The sequence below is a fragment of the Diachasmimorpha longicaudata genome, chromosome 17 (genome assembly GCF_034640455.1).
Source record: "Diachasmimorpha longicaudata isolate KC_UGA_2023 chromosome 17, iyDiaLong2, whole genome shotgun sequence".
NCBI classification, from domain to species: domain Eukaryota; kingdom Metazoa; phylum Arthropoda; class Insecta; order Hymenoptera; family Braconidae; genus Diachasmimorpha; species Diachasmimorpha longicaudata.
Window position 1 is genome coordinate 2112230 of NC_087241.1, and position 23802 is coordinate 2136031.

The 23802-nt window shown below is 40.3% G+C and overlaps 3 protein-coding genes across 8 annotated transcripts; all 3 read right to left on the reverse strand.

Moving 5' to 3' along the window:
- Nucleotides 1-936: 936 nt before the first annotated feature.
- On the reverse strand, nucleotides 937-11566 carry LOC135170629 (uncharacterized). Its single transcript, XM_064136625.1, has 6 exons — nucleotides 11352-11566; nucleotides 11011-11140; nucleotides 9164-9649; nucleotides 7233-7971; nucleotides 1869-2080; nucleotides 937-1351 (listed from the first exon to the last, which is right to left on the reverse strand). Exons 1-6 carry the CDS (start codon nucleotides 11414-11416, stop codon nucleotides 1106-1108), a joined length of 1878 nt encoding a protein of 625 aa, XP_063992695.1. The 5' UTR covers nucleotides 11417-11566; the 3' UTR covers nucleotides 937-1105.
- On the reverse strand, nucleotides 11351-19340 carry LOC135170631 (odorant receptor 47a-like). Of its 2 annotated transcripts, none has more exons than XM_064136628.1 (3): nucleotides 18101-19340; nucleotides 14358-15063; nucleotides 11351-11861 (listed from the first exon to the last, which is right to left on the reverse strand). In XM_064136628.1, exons 1-3 carry the CDS (start codon nucleotides 18257-18259, stop codon nucleotides 11836-11838), a joined length of 891 nt encoding a protein of 296 aa, XP_063992698.1. In that variant the 5' UTR covers nucleotides 18260-19340; the 3' UTR covers nucleotides 11351-11835. The 2 variants fall into 2 exon arrangements, with proteins under 2 accessions (XP_063992698.1, XP_063992697.1); XM_064136627.1 differs by having other exon boundaries at nucleotides 11351-12394.
- Nucleotides 19341-19857: 517 nt separating this feature from the next.
- On the reverse strand, nucleotides 19858-23660 carry LOC135170685 (odorant receptor 22c-like). 5 transcript variants are annotated; one of them, XR_010300414.1, is made up of 4 exons: nucleotides 22569-23660; nucleotides 21611-22319; nucleotides 20393-20810; nucleotides 19858-20296 (listed from the first exon to the last, which is right to left on the reverse strand). XR_010300414.1 is itself a non-coding variant. In XM_064136722.1 (4 exons), exons 1-4 carry the CDS (start codon nucleotides 22722-22724, stop codon nucleotides 20470-20472), a joined length of 957 nt encoding a protein of 318 aa, XP_063992792.1. In that variant the 5' UTR covers nucleotides 22725-23660; the 3' UTR covers nucleotides 19858-20469. The 5 variants fall into 5 exon arrangements, 4 of the variants coding, with proteins under 4 accessions (XP_063992792.1, XP_063992791.1, XP_063992790.1 ...); XM_064136722.1 differs by having other exon boundaries at nucleotides 19858-20810; nucleotides 21611-21867; nucleotides 22117-22319; XM_064136723.1 differs by lacking the exon at nucleotides 19858-20296 and having other exon boundaries at nucleotides 20554-20707; nucleotides 20776-20810.
- Between the last annotated feature and the right edge of the window lie 142 nt (nucleotides 23661-23802).

Sequence of the window (23802 nt, forward strand, 5' to 3'; positions counted from 1 at the left end):
TACACTTATTGGCTACTACAGTGGCAAAGTGATTGATCTCGATGTTAAAGGCGGATATTGTCATACTTGTACTCTCAAGAAAAATACGTTGAACGACGACGAGTATGAAGAATGGTATGAAACTCATAAAGAAAGTTGTTTTTCGAATCACGCAGGCTCCGCCGGAAAGATGGAAGTTGATTCGATCACCGAAATGTTCTCAAGATCCATCGAGAAATTTGGAGTAATGTATAGGAACTATATTGACGACGGCGACTCCAAAACATTTCTTGGCATCGTGAAGAATAATTCATACGGCGACAAGTGTACAGTGACCAAAAACGAGTGCGTGGGACACGTACAAAAGCGCATGGGTACTCGTCTCCGAAACAAGAGAAAAGAACAAAAACTCGGTGGAAAAAAGTGGCTCACAGAGACCGTAATAAAAAAACTAACAATGTATTACGGTCTCGCGATTCGAAGAAATTTAAACTCTGTAGAAGATATGAGAAGTGCAATAATGGCGACACTTGATCATTATTGTTCAACAGATCAATTGCCTCGCCACGACAACTGCTGATTTTAAACATCCACCGCGCCTAATTGATGACAATACTGAAAAACATATTCGTCCTATATATGAGAAATTATCAAAGGACAATTTATTAACAAGGTGCTTGGGTGGACACACGCAGAATGCAAACGAGTCATTCAATTCAACCTTGTGGCGCCTAACGCCCAAACACCTTCATTCAGGGGTTAAAATAGTTGAGAACGCATTTCTTCCTTTTCCTCCTCTGTTTCTGATTATTAAAACTATTCTAAACATTCCGGCACTGTTCTGAGAAAAACCATAAAATACTGACATGGACTAAACAGAGTTATAGACAGACGATTAATTGTTGTCTACACATACCATGTACTCTTAATAATTACACTACGTTTTCAATGTAAATGGCACTTTGTTGAGACGTAATTTTATTTTTATTTTGATCCTAAATTAAAATGTGATGGAGAAAAAAAAATACTAACATGATATTGACGTTGAACGAGATTTGCAAATTGTAATTGAAGTTTCAATTGTTCTTAAATATACAAATGTTTCAGACTATGTTACGTTATAAAATTATTTTTCAGTATCTTCAGAGTTTTGGTTTTCTTCTTTTTTATTTTTTATAGCATTTCTAGCCTCTAATTGTCTCTCAGCACCTTCCGGGTCGAAGTATGGATCGATTGTAGGTTCTAAAACAATCGGATCAGGTTTTAGTTCAATTTCTTCTGCATTCTCGACTTCTTTGGGAGTTTTTGCATCGGCAGGGTCACAGTCTCTTTCTTTATATGGTGGTACAGGTGGCAAATTCTTTCCGTATGACTGCGAAAATCGGAAAAAAGAAAATATCTTGAAATAATTGATGTATCAAAGACTAGAATAAAGTTTATTTTTCCCTAATTTCGTTTACTAGTAAACGAAAAATGACACAGTTCGCCACTCCCTGAACGTGACATCACTAACAAAAAGTATAGTTCGAAGACACGTGCCACGGGGTGTTTTAAGTCGTGTGATTGGTATCCCTGGGCTTCGCCTCGGGCCGCCAACTTCACACTCGGTACCACCCCGTCGCACTTGTATCGAAATATACTATTTTCTGAGGCCTGAAGTTTGCAACGAAATTGTAAGGCAGTACAGTAATTTTTATCGGAATAACACTAGCGAAATTCACAGACTTTTATCTCCGTGTGGACATCAAAGTTCATCCACTAAACTTTTTGAGGAAGAATTTCCCTGATCGATTAATTGGTTATTCCGATGTCTGTTAATCGAAATCAACCAACTTATAAATTATTCGATGAATAAACTAGGGTGATTTAATTGAATCTGATGATTTTACCGGAATAGGAAATATGGGTTGACCATATTTATTCAATTCCCGTTTTTGCCGTTTCTGAACTGGCTCTCGAGGGTGATTCGGTTTTGCGAGTTCGGTCATCCTTGCTGGCACAGAACTACTCAATGCTGACTTCTTTACGTCAAATGGATTCTTCCGAGTGTTCCTGTCCTTGCGAATGTGGGGCTTCGCAAGTTCCTCCATTCGGGGGGAGGCTAATGAAATACAAATACAGGTAACACATGGATAATTACTACAATCATCGAGAGATCAGCTGTAAGTATCATGCTGGATGAATCTTGAAGATATATATTTGTATATATCTTGAAATTATTTGATTAAAAAAAAAAATTGTCAGCCTAGACAGCAATAGAAGTGAAACTTCATGAATCTCGATGGGCATTTGAAATGAAAATACACACCCTAGCCAGCAAGTTTTATGAGCTAGAAATATATCCCCGATAACAGAAGCCACTATTCATTATTCTGGAATTTTTAAGGGTGTTAGCTTAATGAAAAAAGAAAGTTGATGTTTTCGCCTGATCTGGTTGTTGAGTCTTTGGGAGTTCCCTGGAAACTTTTAGCAAGGAGATAGGGTTTAGAACGCGAAGAGCACCGCAGTTGCGACGGTGTCTGGATCTTCCCCTCGGATCTTGAAAATCCAGGAGAGGGCCACGTGGAGGTGTCGCGCCGGTTTGTACCCATATCCGCAGCAGGTCTCCAAGGTAAAGAGCCTCTAGTCGATAGATTAATGTAGGTAAGGGAAGTCGGCAAATTGGATCCGTAACTTCGGCATAAGGATTGGCTCTGAGGAGCGGGGCGTGTCCGGCTTGGTCAGGAAGTGGGTTTGGCTAACGTGCCGGGCCTGGGCGAGGTGAATGGATCAGTAATGTTTCAGAATCCGAGCTCGGTCCCGTGCCTTGGCCTCCCGCGGATCTTCCTTGCTGCGAGGCTTCTGTGATACTTCACCGTGACGTAGTCGTTCCCTTCGGCCGCCATTCAACGGTCAGCTCAGAACTGGCATGGACTAGTAGAAACCGACTGTCTAAGTAAAACAAAGCATTGCGATGGTCCTAGCGAGTGATGACGCAATGTTATTTCTGCCCAGTGCTCTGAATGTCAACGTGAAGAAATTCAAAAAAGCGCGGGTAAACGGCGGAAGTAACTATGACTCTCTTAAGGGTCATAGTTAAGCAAGCAACCCCCTCCACGTGGGTCCTATTGGTAATCACTACTCCTTAGTGAGCCAAGAGTTGCCTCGGCGTCCTTTCTCCCATCTGGGTTGCCTTCCCGATGAGTTGTAACGAATTGGCCCAAATAATATTCAACAAGCCTCGGATGCTGGCGCACCCATGCTAGGTGGTCATCAACCTGGTCCGTCCACAGGTGTGACTAGGCCAATTCCTGGTTCGCGTACACCGGATGTTTTCATCTGCCAGTTCCCCGATAGTAATAGGTCCTTTTCCACCAAAACGGGCCGGGGAGTGCATGAACAACGTACGCACAAGAATTGGTACGATGCAAGACAGAAGATTGAACGCGTGAAAGAACGGTGGAGTGACGAAGAAACTGCACTCTTAGGCCGTCTTGAAGTGAGACGAACCTTAGAGGGGTTGAAAGTTGGCAACGTGGAGCTTCAGCGACTATTTCAACATCGAACGCTTGAAGCGATTAAAAAGAAGAGGCAGGATCGGCAATATCGGGTGATGGTTCTCGAAGGAATTCAAAGTGCCCGCAACGATAATAAAGCTGATTCTCCGCTTGCACCACCTGAGTCGTTCGAGACCCATAGCGAGAACTTTTGGATGGCGGAAGTTCGAGCTATGGTCATCTCTTTCATCAACGACCTGCCCCCCCCCTCAAGGACCATAACTCGTTCAAAATAGATCGTCGCAACTTGATCTGCAGGTCGCTTAGTCGGTGGAGTCCCGCGCATATCCTCCAAGAGGTCACATTATATCTTCTTGAAGCGTTTCCCATAAGACCGGAGGGCGCGAAAACACACAGGGCTTCCGAAACTAGCGAAAGACCAGCTTCCAGATGCAAGCTGAGAAGGCATGAGCATGCAGTCACTCTGTTGAATTTTGGGGTTTTCCCAGATGCAAAATTCACTCGTCCCAGAGTTTTTATATTTATTAGTTAATTATCGTCAGAGCCTTTTAGTTTGGAATTTTTATTGCTGCACTTTGCAAAAGGGGATTTTCCCAAAAACCATATGGTGACCAGACCTGGTCAAAGTGGAATCCCTTAATGGAGATTCAGGGGGTGCAAAGTTTATTACCTTCTACAAGTAGAGGTGAATCGGGGCCTGATGGTTAGTTTAGTTTTTCAGTCTCTTCTAAGAGTTCATACAGTGTACAGTGTCCTCTTGACAACTTGAGTCCAAATAATTTATATTAAAGTTCATTATTAAATTTAACTGTGCGTTCTTCCATTATTTTGCTCCCGATATTCCAACACACTCAAATGGCGAGGAAAAAAAATAGGTTTAATTATATCAGATCTCTTCTTCGTGACGAAAAGACGCAGAGAGTACCGCCTCAGGAAGTCATGGCCTATCGGCTGGGGATTTCAGAGATGTTCCCGTAGGTATAATCGTGAGGGTTCTCAATTTATTCATCCTGTGTGCATCATCTGCTGGAGTCTATGACCACACTTATACCTAAACAGGATGGCGCTGAGGAGCCAGGGAATTTTCGGCCCATTACCGTCTCATCGGTGTGGGTAAGAACCTTTCATAAGGTTCTTGCTGACAGAATGTCTCGGTTTATGAAGATTAATGAAAGGCAGAAAGTTTTTCCTCCAATCGATGGCTGTTCTGAAAATATCTTTCTCCTGCACTTCGCTCTGAGATGCTCTCAACATCACCTCAAACCCCTGTTACTAGCGTCATTAGATGTTGCTAAGGCATTCGACTCGGTTTCACATCGAACGATTGTAGACACTCTGCGAAAGAACAGGAGTGCCCACACTGATGGTTCAATATCTAGAAAATATCTATCATCGCTCAACAACGCGTCTACAAACATTTGACTGGGTTTCGCATCACATTCACCCAACTTGTGGTGTCAAACAAGGTGATCCCCTGTCGCCAATGATCTTCAATCTAGCCATTGATCGCTTGTTCTCTCTTCTCCCTAAGGAAGTCGGAATGAGGTTGGGCGACAGGACACCAGTTAACGCGTTCGCATTTGCCGATGATTTGATATTACTCGCGGAGACAGAACAGGGTTTTCAAACCCTCCTGGACGTCTGTCTCGAAAATCTGAAAAAGTGTGGTTTAGCCGTGAATGCGTCGAAATGCTTTAGCGTCTCCATAAGAACTGTCACGAGGGGGAGTAAGACCGTCGTAGATCCGACGGTCAAGTTCGTATGTAACGGAATCGCTATTCCGACGCTTAGGAGATCGGATGAGTGGAAGTATCTGGGCGTACCATTTACACGAGAAGGTCGAGTTCTTGGCGACCCAGTAGGGAAGCTGAAAGCTGATCTTCTTACGCTAAAAAGAGCCTTAGTTTACTAAATAAACTAGATGTCATAGTGAGGACTAATGTACGAGCTTGGCTTAGGCTACCCGTGAGTGTCACCAACTCCTATTTCCATGCCGACGTGAAAGATGGGGGACTGTTGATCCCTTCTTTTCGATGGACTATTCCGCTACAACGTTTACACCGACTCCGAGAACTAAAGATCTGCGAAGACGGAGAGGTTCCTGAAGAAGTGAAAACGTTTGTACAAAAGGAAATAACTCGCGTCCAACAGCGATTGTCCGACATGGGCATGAACATCGAAACGAAGGCTCAGTACAAGCAACGCTTTGCGAACCTTCTACATGAGTCAATCGACGGAAAGCCTCTTAAAGATTCGCGAGGTGTCGAAGGTGAGCATCGGTGGATAACCGATGGAAACCTTTTTGTCTTTGGTCATGACTATATCTCCATGAACAGGTTACGAATTAATGCCATTCCTCTACGTGTAAGGATGGCTCGTGGCCGAGTCAGAGACCGACACTGCAGGGCAGGCTGCAATAATGGTGAAACTCTTCACCACGTCCTGCAAATCTGTTTTTGAACACATGCAGAGTGAATCAAACGTCACAAGGCGTGGCTGGAGTACCTTGCTCGGCGACTCAAAGGACGAAGTACAGTTTTTAAGGAACCCAAATTTAAAACGCCAACGGGTCTCCTTAAGCCAGATCTCATCATTAAGAGGGGTGCTAGTGCAGTTGTGCTAGATGCTCTAATTTCTGGGGAGCGTTCCGACTTACGTCTTGCTCATCTCGGTAAGATTAGAAAGTACTCAGTACTTGAGGCCGCCGTCAAAGAAAAATACGCGGTGCAACACGTAGTATTTACCTCTCTCACAATATCGTCGAGAGGTGTATGGAGCAAGGATTCCTTTGACCAGCTTATAGCGCTACGCCTGCTCAAGAAAAGCGACGCGAAGATCCTCTCGACCTGAGTTCTCGTTGGAGGACTCAATGCATTGAACCGATTGGCCGGGTCAACAGACCATCGATGACTATGTGTGAAGCCTACGCAATCATCTTTTAGGCTCAATCCAAGGTTTTTTTGCTGGGTAAACAGCTAACTATTGGACTCCCAGACTCAGTGTATAAAACATTTTTCCTTGTTTAAAAAAAAAAAAACAAAAAAAAATATAATTCGGAGTTTATTAATCTAGTGTAATACATATATAATGTGTCGCGTGCCGAATGCAATACATTACTGTCCTCTTGGACATTGGAATTTGATGTCTTCGGCAACTGATTTGCCGGGAGTAGTGGGGATAATCCTGTGAGGAATTCGCCCATCGGGAGACAATAACACCAAGAGTGAGACAGCGGATGTCATCTCATTCCAACGGTCTTAGAATGTAGCTAGCGCTACCCCCCCCCCCCCGCATACTACCGCGCTCTCGTTGTTTCCTACTCCGAATCTATCGCGTTTTCGTTTCTTTGCCATATCTCCTTCCGTCCGACTGCCCCACCACGCGCACCATCCCCTCCCTTTTTCTGTTGCTTTTTCGTTTCATACGAGATTGGAATTACAGCCCAACGAGCGCAAAGAAGTTTCACTTCAAAAATTAATTTTACGGGTTCTGACATGCAACAAGAAAATATAATGGCAGTTTCGTACAGGTCACTGAATCCATATTGTGGATACTTTTAAATATGTATTATTTTTTAGATAATGTGACTCCCTCAAGGCCCATAAGCTTATTGATAATACGCAAGTGTATGTGGTTATTGTATTGAGATTTGTTTGTAACGACAACGTTCGTGTATAACAGGGAGCCTGGTGAATAAATAGTGAAAAGAAAAAGTAAAATTATGACAGAGGGATGGAGATTATTGCGAGCCCTTACCCGGTTTTTTTGGACCCAATTGAGTGGCCTTGAGGGGATCGTCGTCCTTCCAAGGCGGTGGTTCGAACCTCCAGGCGTTTCTCTCCGCTCTCCTCTTCTTGGATTCCTCGTCATCAGCCAGTGGAGTCGGTCTAGGAATTAATCTCGTCCTTTTCGTTTTAGTTTCTGCCTTCGGCTGGAGTACATCCTGTGGTTGTACAGTTTCTTTTTCCGCGGATTCTTCTTCTGCCTCGGCCACTTCAACCGCTGGTGCAACAGGTTCCGTAGCGTCATCAGCTGGTGCAACAGGTTCCGTAGCGTCATCAGCTGCTGCAACAGGTTCCGTAGCGTCATCAGCTGCTGCAACAGGTTCCGTAGCGTCATCAGCTGCTGCTTCTTCGACTTCTTGGTCGTCATCGTCAATCAGTTCTTCTTCTTCGGAATCATCTCCTGCGGCCTCAATGGCGGCTTCCGTTTCAACAGGTTCTAGCTGCATAACATCGTCTTCCTGACCCTCCTCATCAGACTGATGATGAAGATCGGCAGGTTCTTCGCTGGTTTGCCTTTCAGCTTGAGCAAGCGCAGTCGCCTCCAATTCTCGGCGTTTCTCTTCCCGGTCAAATTGCTCTTGAAGAGCTCGTTTCCCGCGAGTCTCCATTTCATTGAGATAGTTCTCCTTCCACTTCTCCGCCGTGTCATCTTTTCTGAGTCTCAAGAAGCGGTAGGAGGGAATCGCCAGGAAGTCCAACCACGAGGTTGACTGTGAGTGAATAATGAACGGAGAGATGTTGAGTATTAATATTCCAAGTCGTGTAGAAAAATTCCCATATGTCGAAGATCTTTCAGAAATGTTCAGAAGAATCATTGAATGATCTTCGGAAAATCTCATTAATGATCCCAGAAGACTCTTTGGAAGACGGAAATCTTTGAAAGATCTTCTAAAGAATCTTTAGAAAAGAATCTTTAGAAGATCTTTCGAAAATAATTTTTATGAGAGAATGGAACTCGTTCAAAGAATTTCTGAAGATTTTTTGGAGAATTTTTGAAAAACAATTATTTTTGGAGATGGAAATTTTTGAAAGACTTCCATACTATGCTTTGCAAGTTCTTTGGAAAATATTTCTGGTTTGGATTTGGAATAATCAATGACCTCAATTGCTTCTGTGGAGCAGCAGGCTAAACTTTTGATCACGTTTTCCGGTATTGTTCAAAATAGTGATAATGATCACAATGTTTATCATGATAAAACCTAAAACGGCGATATCTCGAAAATTTTATTCGAAAAAATGTGGATATTTCGATCGATATAGATAGGTAGAATTGAGACTAGTATTTTGAAAAAAAGATAAATAAAAATTCTTGCAGTAGTTTTTAAGATATTGAGGAACAACGAAATTTATAAAAATTACTATGTCTCAGGAACTACTGGACCAATCGAGTCAAAACGACACATAAAAGTAAAGGTTAATGATAACTACCATAATTTCCTCAAAATCAATCTAAAAAATTGCGAATTTTCTATCACCTACACACGGACATTATATAAAAAACCTCATTTTCTCATGTTTCATAACATTCAACATGATTTGTACTTGAAGTTAGAGAATCGAAAAATCCACCAAATCCAAGGCCTCCATTCGCAAGCAAAAACCAAAGAATAACTTTTGTAAAAACGAAATTCTTAGTTGGTATTTAAAAAATGGAACATTAGTCGCAGCATTGAATAATAAATTTATGATCGAAGTGAACTCGATATCAGTAGTCCCTCTTCGACTCCTGCAACTTTCATTTAAACTTCTTCCAACTACTTTTCTCTTTCAAAAGTTATTTAACCGAATTGTTTTGAATAGGACGGGATAAATCCGATGTTGATTTAATGCCCCCAGTGCATCAGAAAGTCAATACCATTTTTTTATTGTCTACTGACTTGAGAATCAATGAATTCCACTCACTTTATAAGTCAAAGCAGTTCGATAAACGCCTCCCTCAGTGATAAGTTGATGAATGTGTTTCATGGACAACAGGTCAGGGCATATCATGGCTTTTTTAACGATTCGCCGCAGTTCCCTTTGCTGCTTCATTTTGTCCTCGTCATCGAGTTCTTCCAGCTCCATTTCCTTTGCTCGCAGGGTCTCTGCCAGACCTTTGCACTCCTCCGTTCGAAAGTCCTTTGGCTGGCTAATTTTCATGATGTTATCCGTGGCCTGATAATTAAGCGCCGATTTCTTTATTTTGAGGGGAAACTCTCGGGGCATCTCCATCGGTTTGATAACAGGCTTTGCTATTATTTTGATTCGCTTCGACGCTTTCGCCATCAATGCTTTCTTCGATACATTCTGGTCCAGTCGATATAACAGAGACAGATCGGGGTGTTTCACCGGTTTCGATAATAAATCGATTCTTTTTTTCATCTTCCAGAGGGGCTTCGACGTACGGACCTGGAGGAATGACGTAATTTCATCAGTTAATAAACTTCTTGTTAATGTATTCAATTGATTTCGTGGATTTTCGATTCAGTTTGACCAGTGAGGAGAAGGAAAACTCTGTGAGACGAAGGTCAATAATCAGTGAACACGTTATTAATGCTTCTAATGACATTTTATTATTAATAGAGTGCGACTCGTATATTTGGTGGGTTAACGGGTGTTGCAAAAATCGAAAAAACTTAGCTTGACTCTATACCACGGCGTTCTACGCCAGACCCGCCCGAGGAACAACGCTCTCGAGAATTGAGAGCCACCTGGAGATGGAGAGGAGAAAATCAAATTCGGTTCTAGAGCGTTCCACGAGTGTCTTGTCTTCGATTGGCGAATAGATTGACGGCTGACCCGCGACGAACCACTTCAATACTTATTTTTGTAGATATTGAAGTGGCACTTTAACCCTTTTAGTGCCAGGAGCCGATATATCGGCTCCACCTGTACTTGCGAAATAGGCAGCTCTATTTCGCAGTTGTCGTTCAAATGTAGTCAGTTGTCAATGTAATTGTGTCCCGCATTCAAATACCGGTTTGGATTACCAATTTTTTCCGGAAGAGTGTGTTGTTTAAGAGTGTCTGAAGATTGTAAAGTATATTAAGTGTGTTAAAATAGCGAATATAGTGTTAAAATCATTTGTACCTTTTTCATAGGAATACACTGTTTGTTATCTTTTTAAATGTAACCCTACATTGTTTCCGGATTTAAGAAATATTTATTTCCTTATTACTGTGGGTCCTTTTCATTATGTTATAAAAAAGGGGGAAAGTCCCGGATGGACTTTCTCGATGCAGAGTTTCCCCAATATATATCTGGTCACCTGGAAGGGTCAAGAGAGAAAAGACCGCGGGTCAAGGGTAGGAGGAGCAATTATATTGCCTTCTGAAGAGGAGGTTAACCTGGACATCACAAGTAATATTACGTTCCTAGACAGGCAACACTGTCGACGGTGATTATTGGGTACAGTAAAAGATTATCATGTGTAAAGGGTTTTACTGACGCTCGACCAACCATCGAATGACAATCGAGTAACAATCGACCGTCTATCGACCATCGATTGATTCATCGTCACGTTGTCATTGTTTAACGATCAACCAGACGTTGACGAACTGCTCAACTCGATGTCCAATCGATTAGCCAGCGATCGATCCGCCAGGAACTTCTTAATAACCTGGAATTGAATCTTAAAAAAATGTGATGTTAAGACGTTTGCAATTTTAACGTGAGATTTTTTTTTTTTTCATGTTGTAGATGATTGTTCAGGTCCTTTTTACCCACTCTGAAATTAATAATAAATTTAATTTAAATTATGCGTCACGAACCACTGGTGCCGGCTCTGGTATTTTTCTTGGTAACGAATTAATTTTAGCCCAAGCGTTGAATCTCTCCCAATCTGCCGGGGTTTTCAGCCAGCCCATCAATTTTAATTTGTATCTGCTCGCCTTTTTCTTCCTGTTCAAGGGATTAGAATAAATGTATTCGTCGACGTAATAACGTCCTGAGAGAAAAATATAGTTTTGCCAATTTTATTTGTTTTGGACAAATAAATTCCCGAAATTTCCATCGACAAATCGGCTTCAAATTCTTGCCAGAAGAATATTAACTTTGCAAAATTATATTTTTTAGTCTCGGTGCGCGTAAATACTATCATTTAACACAGTACTTCTCTTTAGGTTTTTCGATCTTGTCCTTGGCTTTCGGCTTCGCCGGGGTAACTTTGGCAGTCATTTTAGCACTTGTAGATTTTGAATAAGAATATTAGTCACATAATTTATTAATTTAGAATTTAAAAAATGTTTTTAAGTTGTAAATTTATTGTAAGAGCCACGACATTTCGAAATAATAAAGAGAGGTTAACGAAACAGCTTCATAATTTTGACCTGTGTTTGTTTTTTTGGCTGGGACAAACAAAAACCCTATATAGTTAAATTGACATAAAATTTATCTGGAACGAACATATTTGTTAGATGCGATAAAATAAACAAAATAAGCAGTCGATCAAACCGATTCGCAGAAGATATTTAACTATTACAGTTTGCGTTAAGGGTCTGATCAGCTTCCAATAGGAAATATTACAACCGATGATTTTTTCGATTATTCAATTTACCCGGAAATGATGCGATATTTCACTGAATGTGAAACGATTTTTAGGGAATGTCCCCCTCGAATGTACCTGAAATGAATAAAAAAAAATAATTTTAAAATTTCAAGATTCAATCTCCAATAGATTTGGAGAAAATTGGAAATTGAAAAAAATTGCGATTTGTTATTTTTTGCTAAAACCAATTTTATTGTAATTCTTAGACTTAAATGTTGTAACTTAATCGAATTCTGTATTTGTTAAGAGGATTCTGATGTTTTACAGTCAATCTAACACTAATTTGAGAGCAGAAAAGTATGAGAACATGAGCCTAGTAATTTCCTTGAAAGTCTCATTATTCATTACGATAATTCCGCCGGCAGTCAAATAACAGAAGGAATTATTTCGCATCATAATATATTGAATATCCTTGATACTGCTGACTGACAAATCATACCAGGGATAATTATAAATCGTGCTTTGCAATTTTTCGCCTTCACTAGCAAGTTTTTCGCCGATATAACTGTATATGAATATCTCACAATACCAAACAGATATTCTTAATGCAAAGTTGATATCAACATTATCAAATTTTCCCTTTGTAATGTCAGAAAGAAGAGCAATTCCTAAAGGAAAAAAATACAATACATATTTTGTCAACAGCATTAATTCACCAGCGCGTGCTTGAAATCATATGTGTGGTAGTGGACGGAGAGAAAAATCGGTGAATTTTTCTAGTGTGATTCCGATATAAATTACTGTGACGCCTTACAATCTCGGCGCAAACTGTAGACCTGAGAAAAATTGCTATGCCGCATAGCACAAATTCTTTATCGGTTTATCCGCACGGAACATTACATGTATATGTTACAATTATATACAGGGAGTCTCCGAAAGACCTGCCGATACTGAACCGGCATGTTCTGGGGATGAGTCAGACCAGAAAGGTCCTTTTCCACTTTTCGATCAGACGCACCCCTGCTGAGATATGGGGATAAAAAGGACGGCCAACGGGACGTGAGCGTTGAACCGCTCTACGACCGTAAGGTGTGATAGAGCGTCTGAAGATTGTGAAGTGTATTAAATAGTGTATCGTGTTTAAATCAATTGTACTCTTTTTCATACGAAATAAACTGTCTTTATTTTTTTAAAAAGCAAGCCTACATATGACTGAAGGCACTCGGCGATAGCCAGTTGCAAATCCTTACGAGAACTTGCAACGAATTTCGTTCATATATGCCTCAAAAAAAAAAGAGTTGCCGCCTAAGCATCACTAGGTGAAGCTTTCGACTATGATGTACCTCGTAATTGCATACCAGCATTTGTTTGGTCTCATTCATCGGCTCGCTCTTTTTGCTGTTTTAGGTTTCTCCACATAGATACTATCAATAGTTTGGCTGTGGTGTTTATTTATTCTCGTATCCTCATGTGAGAACACAACTCAGACATGCCTTAAATATGTAATTTTATGATTGAAAAACATGCGAAATAGATCTGCCGGATTTATATTTTATCGGATAGGTTCCACATACCCAGCTAGCCAAAATCCGACTTGCTGCCTTGTCACTGTCGACAAAAATTGCTGACCCACTGTCCTGGCACTGTCGACAGTGGCAAAGTAGAAAGATGGACAGTACATCGACAGTAGTAAGCGGATTAATTTCGAGGGTCGTTTTTTTATGGGGCCCCATTAGACCTCTCTTACGAGCTAGGCTCGATGACTCAGAAGGGGTGGTAGACCCTTTTTTGAGAGATCCACGGTAGATGACACTACCGTGAATTTTGATGGACCAGTAGATGACAGTAGGTTGGGGGATGGTGGGGAAAAAATCGGGGTCCGTTTTTCATTTAGCAAAATTCTTACAAAAGGTATGAAACAGGGCTGCTAAATGAGTTAGATGAATAGAAAATGAAAAACAGTATGACGAGGGAAGAACAATGGATGAGGAATCATTGGAAAAATCGCCAACACCCCTGCGTCCATCCGTTTACTCAAGCAGCCCGCCTGCAACTAACGCTCTGGTGTATCGACCGCCGGCGACCAGAACGTGGAGATTCGAAAAATTGACCCTACGTCATCTACTGGAAGGTTTTCAGAGCAAAAGGTCATAAAGCAATAGTAGTAAAAGGCTTATGAGGGGCCTAAGGATGGACCCTTTGACAACGATACTTTTTTTTTATTCTCCCTCATAATCACCCAACGACAGCGCTGGCTAGCTGGGTATATGTCGCACACCGCATTTTTGGCTGTTTTATACATGATGATTCAGATATATGGAAAATATATTTCCACGTGTATTTTCCGTCCGTGCGGGTTGGAAAATTTCTATATCGGCCTCGTAAAAATTCATTCTAACGGACGACGATGAGATGAATGCTAAATGGCTAATATAACAGGTCCCGTGACGTGAAAATTTTTGTGTGAATAAAACACGTTCCCCTGTTCTATAATTTTGCACCTCGATTCTACTGTGTAGCCGCCTAATTTTTCTGTGACTTTTCCGTGTATTCAGTTCCCTCCGTAAAAAACTAACAAAAAATTTAAACCCGTTTACGACTTCGCTACGGCCATGACATTGAAATAGTTACCTGAAAGGCAAATGAGGAAGCCGTTGCTAAGGACCTCCGAGATAGCAATTAAATCAACAGTCTCGTTGAGTTGATTACCAAGTGTTAATAACTTATCATGCCGTATTGAAAATTTTTTGATCCTACGTTTTTGGTCGACATCGTTCTGGTCGTCAGGGCGCTCTTCAAGGCTTGCGTTGAGCACTTCAAATTGACCGCAAAGATGCAAAGCAGCACTGGCCATGAATGAATTCCACCCCGGATATATGATAATGGTGCTGCACAAGCACATACTAATCAAATGATAGTGGAACAGATATAGACTCCTGGGCATGCTGTTGGGAGCCCAGCATGAAGGTCCAAAAATGAGCGTTCGCGCCGAACTAATATTCGAAGCTCTATCAGTACTCAATGTAGGAGGCCGAAGAATTATCAGATCTATGCAACCAACGAATGTTGCACTTATTTGAATAATGTAGATTAAACGCCCCAAAAGCGCATATTGATCCATAATCTGTCGAGCTCTTGGTTCGCAGACATTGGCCCAATCTTCCATTGCCGACTGAATAATAGACCGCATTTGTCCTTGTTGTAGCCAAGGGAGAAGGACTTTCAACGCGGTTATCATGAATATAAAGAGTGCAGATAAGCCTTCTATCAAGTCTGCGAGTGATCCACAGTTTCCATACACGAATAGCTCTTCTACTAGCGATATAACAGCAGCCGCCTTTATCAATTCGTCCATGATGAGAGGAGACAAATCTCCAAGAAAAATTCTCGCACTAGCATTGGAATAACAGGCGCAAACTGGTGGACTGAGGAAAACAATTATTTTTGCCAAATATCCATTGTGACGAGGTCATATAATATATTATTATTTCGTCCCCCGCCCCGCCCCCCCCTGCACTCCTGATTTCATTTTCATCAGTTTGCATACATATTAGCTAACCCGAAGAGGATTGACTGAAGTAGAGGCTCAGTTCTGGGGGTTTGAGTGACCCCAGCGGCATCGTAGTACCTCACCCCAGAAGAGGCAGTGCTGGGGTGTCTGCCTGTTTTTAATTGCAAATAATTTTTAATCCCTATGTTACTACAGAGAATTCTCATTTTCAGAGTTTCTTTGAAACCGTAAACCAAGGAGCCATTCGATTATTCTGTCAAAAAGTTGAAAAAATAATGGTAGAACCGAACCCGGTCGTAGGGTTTGGAATGACGCCTTGCCAATCTGCTTAATTTTAAATGAAGCATCCTCACATCTTCCTTTCTGCTCATCGTAATGTGATCTCATTTCAATGGAAAAACAAGGATTTCGGTGACGCAGAGGACTACACCTACATTTTTAACTGGTCCCTCTGATGCCAGATCTGTTTCGCCACAAAATAACAATCTTGATTTGATTCTAGCCAAGTTGTAAATTTGTCTAGTTTTATTATTCAAAGTTATTTTGGAGGAAACGTGATACGCCGAATGGGTTCTTTGTATCACTTATGAGTTGACGATACCGGAGGGAGGGTGACCAAAACGAAGAAGTATCGATAACTACCGAAAATGTCAATAATTATTATCACACACACTCGAATTAATATTTAACAAGTTAGAGTTTATTTTAATTCCGGATACACTTGGATTTTTGTTTTGATGTTTACATCTTCGAGTTTAGATTAATACCGAATTTGTTGTAAGATTTTTGTTGAGAGCGAATTACAAAGATAGAAGGGGTATAGGGAGTAGGTTAAAGGAACTATCGATGAGAGTGGAAAAGTCACTCCCCTCCCAAGACATCAGCAATCACCCAATTGCACCCGGGTGCAATTACACCCGGAAAGAAACCACCCAGAACTCAGCGATCAACAGCCGAGGACCCCCGAATATATCGAGTAAGAGCCCAACAGCCGACCGGTCAAGCACTCGCACATCAGCTGTCCCAAAGGGATAGGTGATACACTCAATGCGGTATTATGAAAACAACCTTGCCAGGTTATGGTTTTCGGAAACCTTGCATGGCCTATTAATCTACTCTACTTACATGGCAACAAACACTTAGGCCATTACCCACTGCCAAGGGGGGGTTTGGAAAAATCCATACTGTCGGCCGGTTCAGATGGCCGAAGGACACTTAGCAACCATGACAGCGCCGGGTCACAAGTGACTGACGCAGGCATGGCTCCCACGGAGAACCTCGGGGCGGTGGTCCTTGGTGTCAGTCTGACACCCAGAAGGATAGGTGATACAGTCTAATCTATATTGAGTAATCGCAGAAGTCTGTGAGTGAAAACCCGAATAAATGGCGAAGGAGTGACCTGAAGAACTTGGTGCGGCCGAAAGGCTATCCCCGGACCTGGTCTTTAAATGAAGAAAAACCTGAAGACGCGTTCTGGACCAATCTGGTGTCCTGAAACGAGGATGAACATCACGGAGGAGGGGCTGGATTACCATCGGGTGAGTACCCTTCAATTTTCTCTGATCCCCAGCCGCATTCACCCCCAAGTCATACCCATCCCCCAACGGTGAGCCTCTCATTTCATCCCCCTTAAATTCAATATATTATTTTTAAAAGATAGATCTCCTAAAATCTACCCTTTTGTGAATAGTTACATCCACCCCCTATTTTTATTATATAAATTGGCCCTACAAGTGACCTGCCTCAACCCACACCCCTGGACAATATTTAAATATGTGGCAAAAAGACACAGATGAGCATTATTGTAAGAAACTGTAAATATCCACGAGAACAATATAATTATCTCCTCCTCCCACCTCCCCCCACTATTCAAGTTAAATAATTATTGAAAGGGTCACACGATTTACTTCAGGAAAGTATTTAGTCTTTTAATCTTTTATTTCTGAAATCGAGTAATTCCCCGACAATTCTAACGAAGTTTAAATTGCGCCACATATATTGCTCTAAAACATAATCATGTTAATTATAACCTCCTGCAATAATTATGGTCATCCAATAATGCATCGAAATTCTTCACTCAAGAAAATGAGAAATTTAGAAAAACTAAATAATTCCCAATGGAATTCATTCAAGGCCACGTACAAAGTACTTTTTCTATTAAGTGATATGATTATCATAATTTAAACATAAATCGATCCTCATCGGCAGAAAAAATGAATACCTCTCTGAAGTAAATGGATATTTGGCAAAACTAATTTTTTCCTCCGTTGAGACAGGAAAAAATTCTAATGCTGACACAGGAAAATTTATTAGTTTAAACGTCAATATTTCCGCGAAATTCGGTGAAGATTTTTTTCACGAGAAATTTTACAAGAATATCCGAGAAATTTAACGTCAACAGCACTAGATGTGTTCGCAACCGAAGAGTTAAGATTTATTCCGATACTCGCACTAGAATTTTTATAGAAAATTTCTCCCCAAGTTTTATTATTTTTACCATGCCCAATATTAATTATTGTTTTTGTCACTGCTGGTACGTTCAACTCGTGTCGAAAAGTGCCTTTTCGTTTACAAGTAAACGAAAAGTAAAAACTTGTAAACAAAAAGTAAAAACTTGTGAACGAAAAGTAAAAATTTGTAAACGAAAAGTCAAAACTTGTAAACGAAAAGACTTTTTGGCAACTACTAAATGAAAAATGGTGCAGTTCACCACTCCCTGAACGTAACATCACTAACAAAAAGTATAATTTGGATACGCGTGCGACGGGGTCTTTTAACTCGTAACCAAAAAAGTATCGAAATATACTTTTTTATGGTTTTCTCAGTAATTTTGGTTCGAAGTGGAAGTTGATTCGTTTCCTACCTCAATTCCAAAAAATACTCCAAATCGTACGATAGACGCCGGTTCGTTTCGTTGCCATGGCCAGACACCTATGGTTCGGCACCACAGTTTCGAAAAACCAAGAGCGTAATGCATATCTCGATTCCATTCCAACTCATGAATTTTTACTTCGCATTCCATGGACGGATCAGTTCTATTGTCGTTCGGTCGCCAAGAACAACTCGATCGTCAACCTCCACCGAATTGCGTGCGTGTTTCTGCTTATACCCGAGACAATGTCCATCGCATTAAACATTCATCCATATTTTTCATGTAACATTTTATTTAATATCGAAGGTATAAACCTCCACCGAATCGCGTGCGTGTCTGCTTATACCCGAGACAATGCCCATCGCATTAAATATTCATCCCTTTCTTTCATGTAACATTTTATTTAATATTGAAGATATAAAAAAATGTAATCGTAGTAGTTGCGCATCTATCATTCATCACGTATTATCGATTGTAGCGCAAAACTCACGAGAGTAAGTTTCATTTGGTTTAAGATACTGGACAGTAAACTGCAGGATGTCCACTTGGATCGAAAAATACTCGACAAATTACGAAATTTATACGTAATCTTGGGGCGATCTTGTGTTGTGGTGAAGATAACGAGAAGTTCTGTAAAAATTTTTTAGCGATCAGGATGTATTGTCCTGATTTCAAGACAATTTTTACGGCACCTTCGGTACTTTTTTCCGACAACCATTGTTGTGTTTGATAATATTGTTACGTGTCCCCCTTCGAATACTCATTCATTTGTCTATGATCTGAACTTCGTCACAAGAACGACTGTCTTTTGGATAACCTTAGTCTTGGTGTCTCTCTTCGGAGTTCCGAAAACCATAACCTGGCAAGGTTGTTTTCATAATACCGCATTGAGTGTCTCTCTTCGGAGCTCTTACATGACACCTCGTGATACTTCTTGTAATTAATAAACCGCCCCAAACATTTACCAATCTGTGTCGTCTTTGTTCTTCGCTGGATATAACAATATTTCATCTCTTGAAGTTAAATATTTAAACAATGTCCAGCGAAATCGCGCAAGCAAAATACTTCAATTTTCCAACATCGGACATCGGAGTTACATAGGTAATCACTATCGCTAAACTTATAATTATATTGTTAAAAATACATTCAATATTATTCAGTCTTCTGAGAGTATATTCCAGGATTAATTCTCAATCCCTTCAATGAAACAGATGTGCCTAGCACTTCAAAGGTAAGGGTTCGTGCTAAACAAAAATAATTATTTTATTGCACGGCTTTGAAAATTGAAACGGATATTTAAATAATATGTCCGGGGTTTTTCCCACGTGTGGAAGCGACCCTGCGGGTCAATAGTACTTGAGATTGGAAAACATTTTTATGGGTGACAATTCTGAGAAGTTTGGGGTATGATATTTTCTTGGGTCTAAAGAGAGGTACATGAGTGGGGCCATTGTTAATGTGAGTCATGAGGTTCAGGGTGTCGTAGCCCTTTAGCCTTTTTAGTTAGAGCGTATAAAATAAAAGACAATGAATAATATTTACACCTATAGAATTATTATAATTATCTCATTGCCAATACCAATAAAACTAAATTTGCCGCAGCTCTGAGAATCGAAGTACATTTGAATTTTCCTATATGACATGGAAAATTTTCAAATAAATGAGATATGGTCTTGGTGTGCAAAGTTCCACAGCAATTTTTACTCTGGTCGCATTTATTAAACTTCGAAAATTCCCCCCCCCCCCCCGTGTATAACAAGTCCAGAGTGGGCACTCAGAAATGTAGCAGTTAATGTTGTTGACTTACCAAGAAAATGAGAATAAAAAATTTTGGAATTCCTACTGACGAATCTGGGCAGTAAAGACTTGCCCACATCATCCAAGAAAGTGTTTGACAATCGCTGTAGTACTCAAATCCCTCGAAGAAAAACGCCAATTTGGCTGCTATTTAAACAAATTTGTCGCCTGAAAGAAATCGATAATCCTCGAGATTAACCGGAACACTCCAGGCCAATGATGGTGGAATCATCCAAAAGGGCAGTTCATTAGTATTTTGGCTTTCTGAATGCAAAGTCCTTGTTATAATTCACCTCCTAAAGCATTAACACACGAAACGAATGGTCACAGTGCGTTCATATCTGAATTCAACTCCAGATTCGAGATGACACATTAGATATCGAATACCGTCTAGTGTTAGATAAGTCAGTACATTAGTGTCTATAAGCTCAAGGAATTTGGCGAAATTCTCCATTTTTGTTTTTTTTATCAATTCAATTTAATTACAATTCTTAAACTTAAACCTCATCCTGCAAATCGATGAACTTCTGCGTTTATTGAGAGGATTCGATGCTCCATTGATTTCATTCCAATATTAATTTCAGAACAGAACAGGATGAGAACATAATTCTTGTAATGTCTTTGAAAGTCTCATAATTCATTACGAGAATTCCACCGGCGGTCAAATAACAGAAGGAATTATTTCGCATCATAATAAATTTAATTTCCTTGGCAGTGTTCACCGACATACTATACCACGGACAACCGTATATTGTCTTTTGTATTTTTTCAGATTGACTGGCAAGTTGTTCACCAACATAACTGTACATAAACAGTTCACAATACCAGATATATATTCTTACTCCATAATTGATATCATCATCACTCACATTTCCCCTCTTAATGTTAGAAAGAATAACGATTCCTAAAATGGAAAGAAAACAATATTTTATAACTCAACATTCGGTGAACTGCAATAATTTACAAAAAAAATATGTGCGGGAAATTCATGCACGACAGAAGTGAAACTTTTTAGCCATAGACTGTTAAGAAATTTTGTCTGAATTTTTTGTGATAATTTTTGGAAGTTTTTATTGAGCCACACAGGAAGATTTCACAACATTTTGTCCAACCAAAAGAATAGTCAATTGAAACCAAATAGAATAGTCAATTTCTCTTCCATATTTCCCTGAAAATTAACAGAAAATAAGGAAATTGCTGTCAATGCATTTTTGAATTCGGGGAACAGTGACACCGAAGCCCATTTAGGACAAAAAATGAGGAAACTTACGATTTCATTGAAAAATCAAGGAAATTGATCTCCAATATCCATATTAGAGTATATATTTAAATAAATTACGAAATTCTCATTTTCGTATCGCTTAAAATTCGGGAATTTTACTGAAGGATAAGTTAGACCGGAGATTTCATGATTTTCAAATATGTAAAGAGCATTTGATGCCACTGGATTGGTAATTCCCAGTGAATTATCCCGATATTAATAAAAAGGTTTTATTAGTATTGTTCCTCATATTAACAAAATGAGTCCTTTTCTTACTCCGAATCTATCGCGTTTTCGTTTCTCTCCCGTCTCATTCCGTCCGACTGCCCCACCACGCGCGCCATCCCCTCCCTTTTCCTGTCGCTTTTTCGTTACATACGATATTGGAATCACAGCCCAACGAGCGCAAAGAAGTTTCACTTCAAAAACGTTAAAATATTTACCTGAAAGGCAAATGACCATGCCGTTACTGAAAAGTTCGGAGAAAATGATCAAACTGACAAGGTCGTTGAGTTCATTACCCAGTGTTAGTAACTTATTATGACGCCTCGAGTACTCTCTGATCCTGCGTTTGTGGTCCAAATCGCTCTCATCATGAGGCACATTCTCAAAGCTCTGATTGAGTACTTCAAATTGACCGCACAGGTGCAATACGACGCTGAACACGAATGCATCACATCCGGGAAATATTAAAATGGCGCTGTACAAACCGAAAAAGACCAGGAAATAATGTAACAAATATAAACTCATGGGCATGGTATCAGGAATCCAGCATGAAGGTCCCACCAGGAGATTGTGCGTTGATAAACTATTGTTCCTAAATGTGTCACTAGTCAAACTCGGAGCCCGAGTTATGCTAAATTCCAGTGCAATAACAGCTGCCGGTATAATTTGAGCGGTGAAGGCTAAACGCCCCCAAAAGGCATATTGGCTCATAATTTGGCGAGACCTGTTGTCGCCGACACTCGACCAATCTTCCATTAATGACTGGATAATAAAGCACATTCGTTCTTGTTGCATCCAGGGACAACAAACTTTCAACGCTGCGACAGTAAATCCCAGGATCGCTGCCATGACGTCGATGAAATTTGTTACTGATCCACAATTGCCATGTGTCAATAGTCTTTCTAGTAGCGATACAACGGCAGCAACCTTCATTAATTCACCATGATGGACAGAAAAAAAAATATTCCGTAAAAATTCCAAAGCCATTAACGTAATTCGCAATAGGGAATTGAATTCTAGTAATTTTTGTGATTCCTCGGAAGTAAAAATTCCCAAACATTCGTTAACATTTTGACTCTTCATATTGAATGTTACGTTGGTCGCGAATTACGTTTGGAAATGTAATTTTTACATTTTTTTCTTAGAATTTTAGGTTGAAGGTAGCTGTCTTGGTACCTCAAGTCCAAACAATAGTGCAAATCGTGCAGTAGATATTTTATTCCTTTTCCATGGCCAGATACCTAGAGCTCTGCACCATAGCTTCGAGAAACCAAGAGCATAATGCATATCTCTATTCCATTCCAACTCATGAGTTCGTAATTTATACTCCATTGAAGTAGCAGTTCTGTTGGCCTTCGTATGTTTAGAGCAACTGAACAGTGGACGTTCAGAAATTCCCTTGGATATTCAGCTTATACCTGCAAAACTATTTTTCGCATCAACTATTCATCTGTACCTTACGCAGAAACTGTATTCAATATTGTAAGAATATAACTAAAATATTATTCACGGTACAGTTGTGCATCAATGATTCAACATGTGGTATCGACCTGAGTACAGAGTTGAGGGAGAAGGGCGCATTCCGTCCAAGTTACTGGAGAGGGAACTGCATTAAATTGTGTCAATGCCACGTTTCATTTCGAAGACTGTCGACTTGTAAGTTCCAGAGATCTGACCTGCGCTGAACAGTATTTGCAATTTTTCGTTGTTACGCAACTGGTTGAAGACGATAGGTTGAATATCATAAGACCGGACTCCAGCGAGATATATTGCAGCTCCTAGGAGGTAAGGGCTTAGCTACTCTCCGCTACATTGTCACGTAGACCGCTCGTGAGTAAGCAGCGTCCTTACGGCCGCCACATTTATCACTAGATTGTATCATCTCAATGGAATTATTTTATCTATTTTTAATATATTTAAATATCTGGTATCGTTATTTTACAAGTGTGACATATGAACTCTTAGAAAGTGGGTTCAAGGAATTTGGTAACTGGAAACGACCATTAAACCTTAAACCCTTTCAACGCAGTCCTGGTCATCCAAAACGAAAGGTTCTTTGTAAAGTTTTTCCAATAGAGTTTTCGAGTGCAATTGGAGTGGACATTTTTATCAACAAGACGGGAAGTTTATATAGCGTTCCACATTTCTTGTGACGTCAAAGGAAATCGTTGGATAGGATTTTGGATGAGGTAGGAAGGGGAACAGGATAATTCTCCATAATTTTTGCAAGAAAAATTACTGAAAAAATGGATAGTCCAGACCAGGATTTGAACCCGGGACCTTCCGATTATGCATCGGGTGCTCTCCCAACTGAGCTACTCAACGTTTATTATTAAACCGTTTGGATCATAAAATGTTCCCCGGAGACAGTGTAATGTTCCTTAAGAGAAACTAAAGGATTTTCTATCAC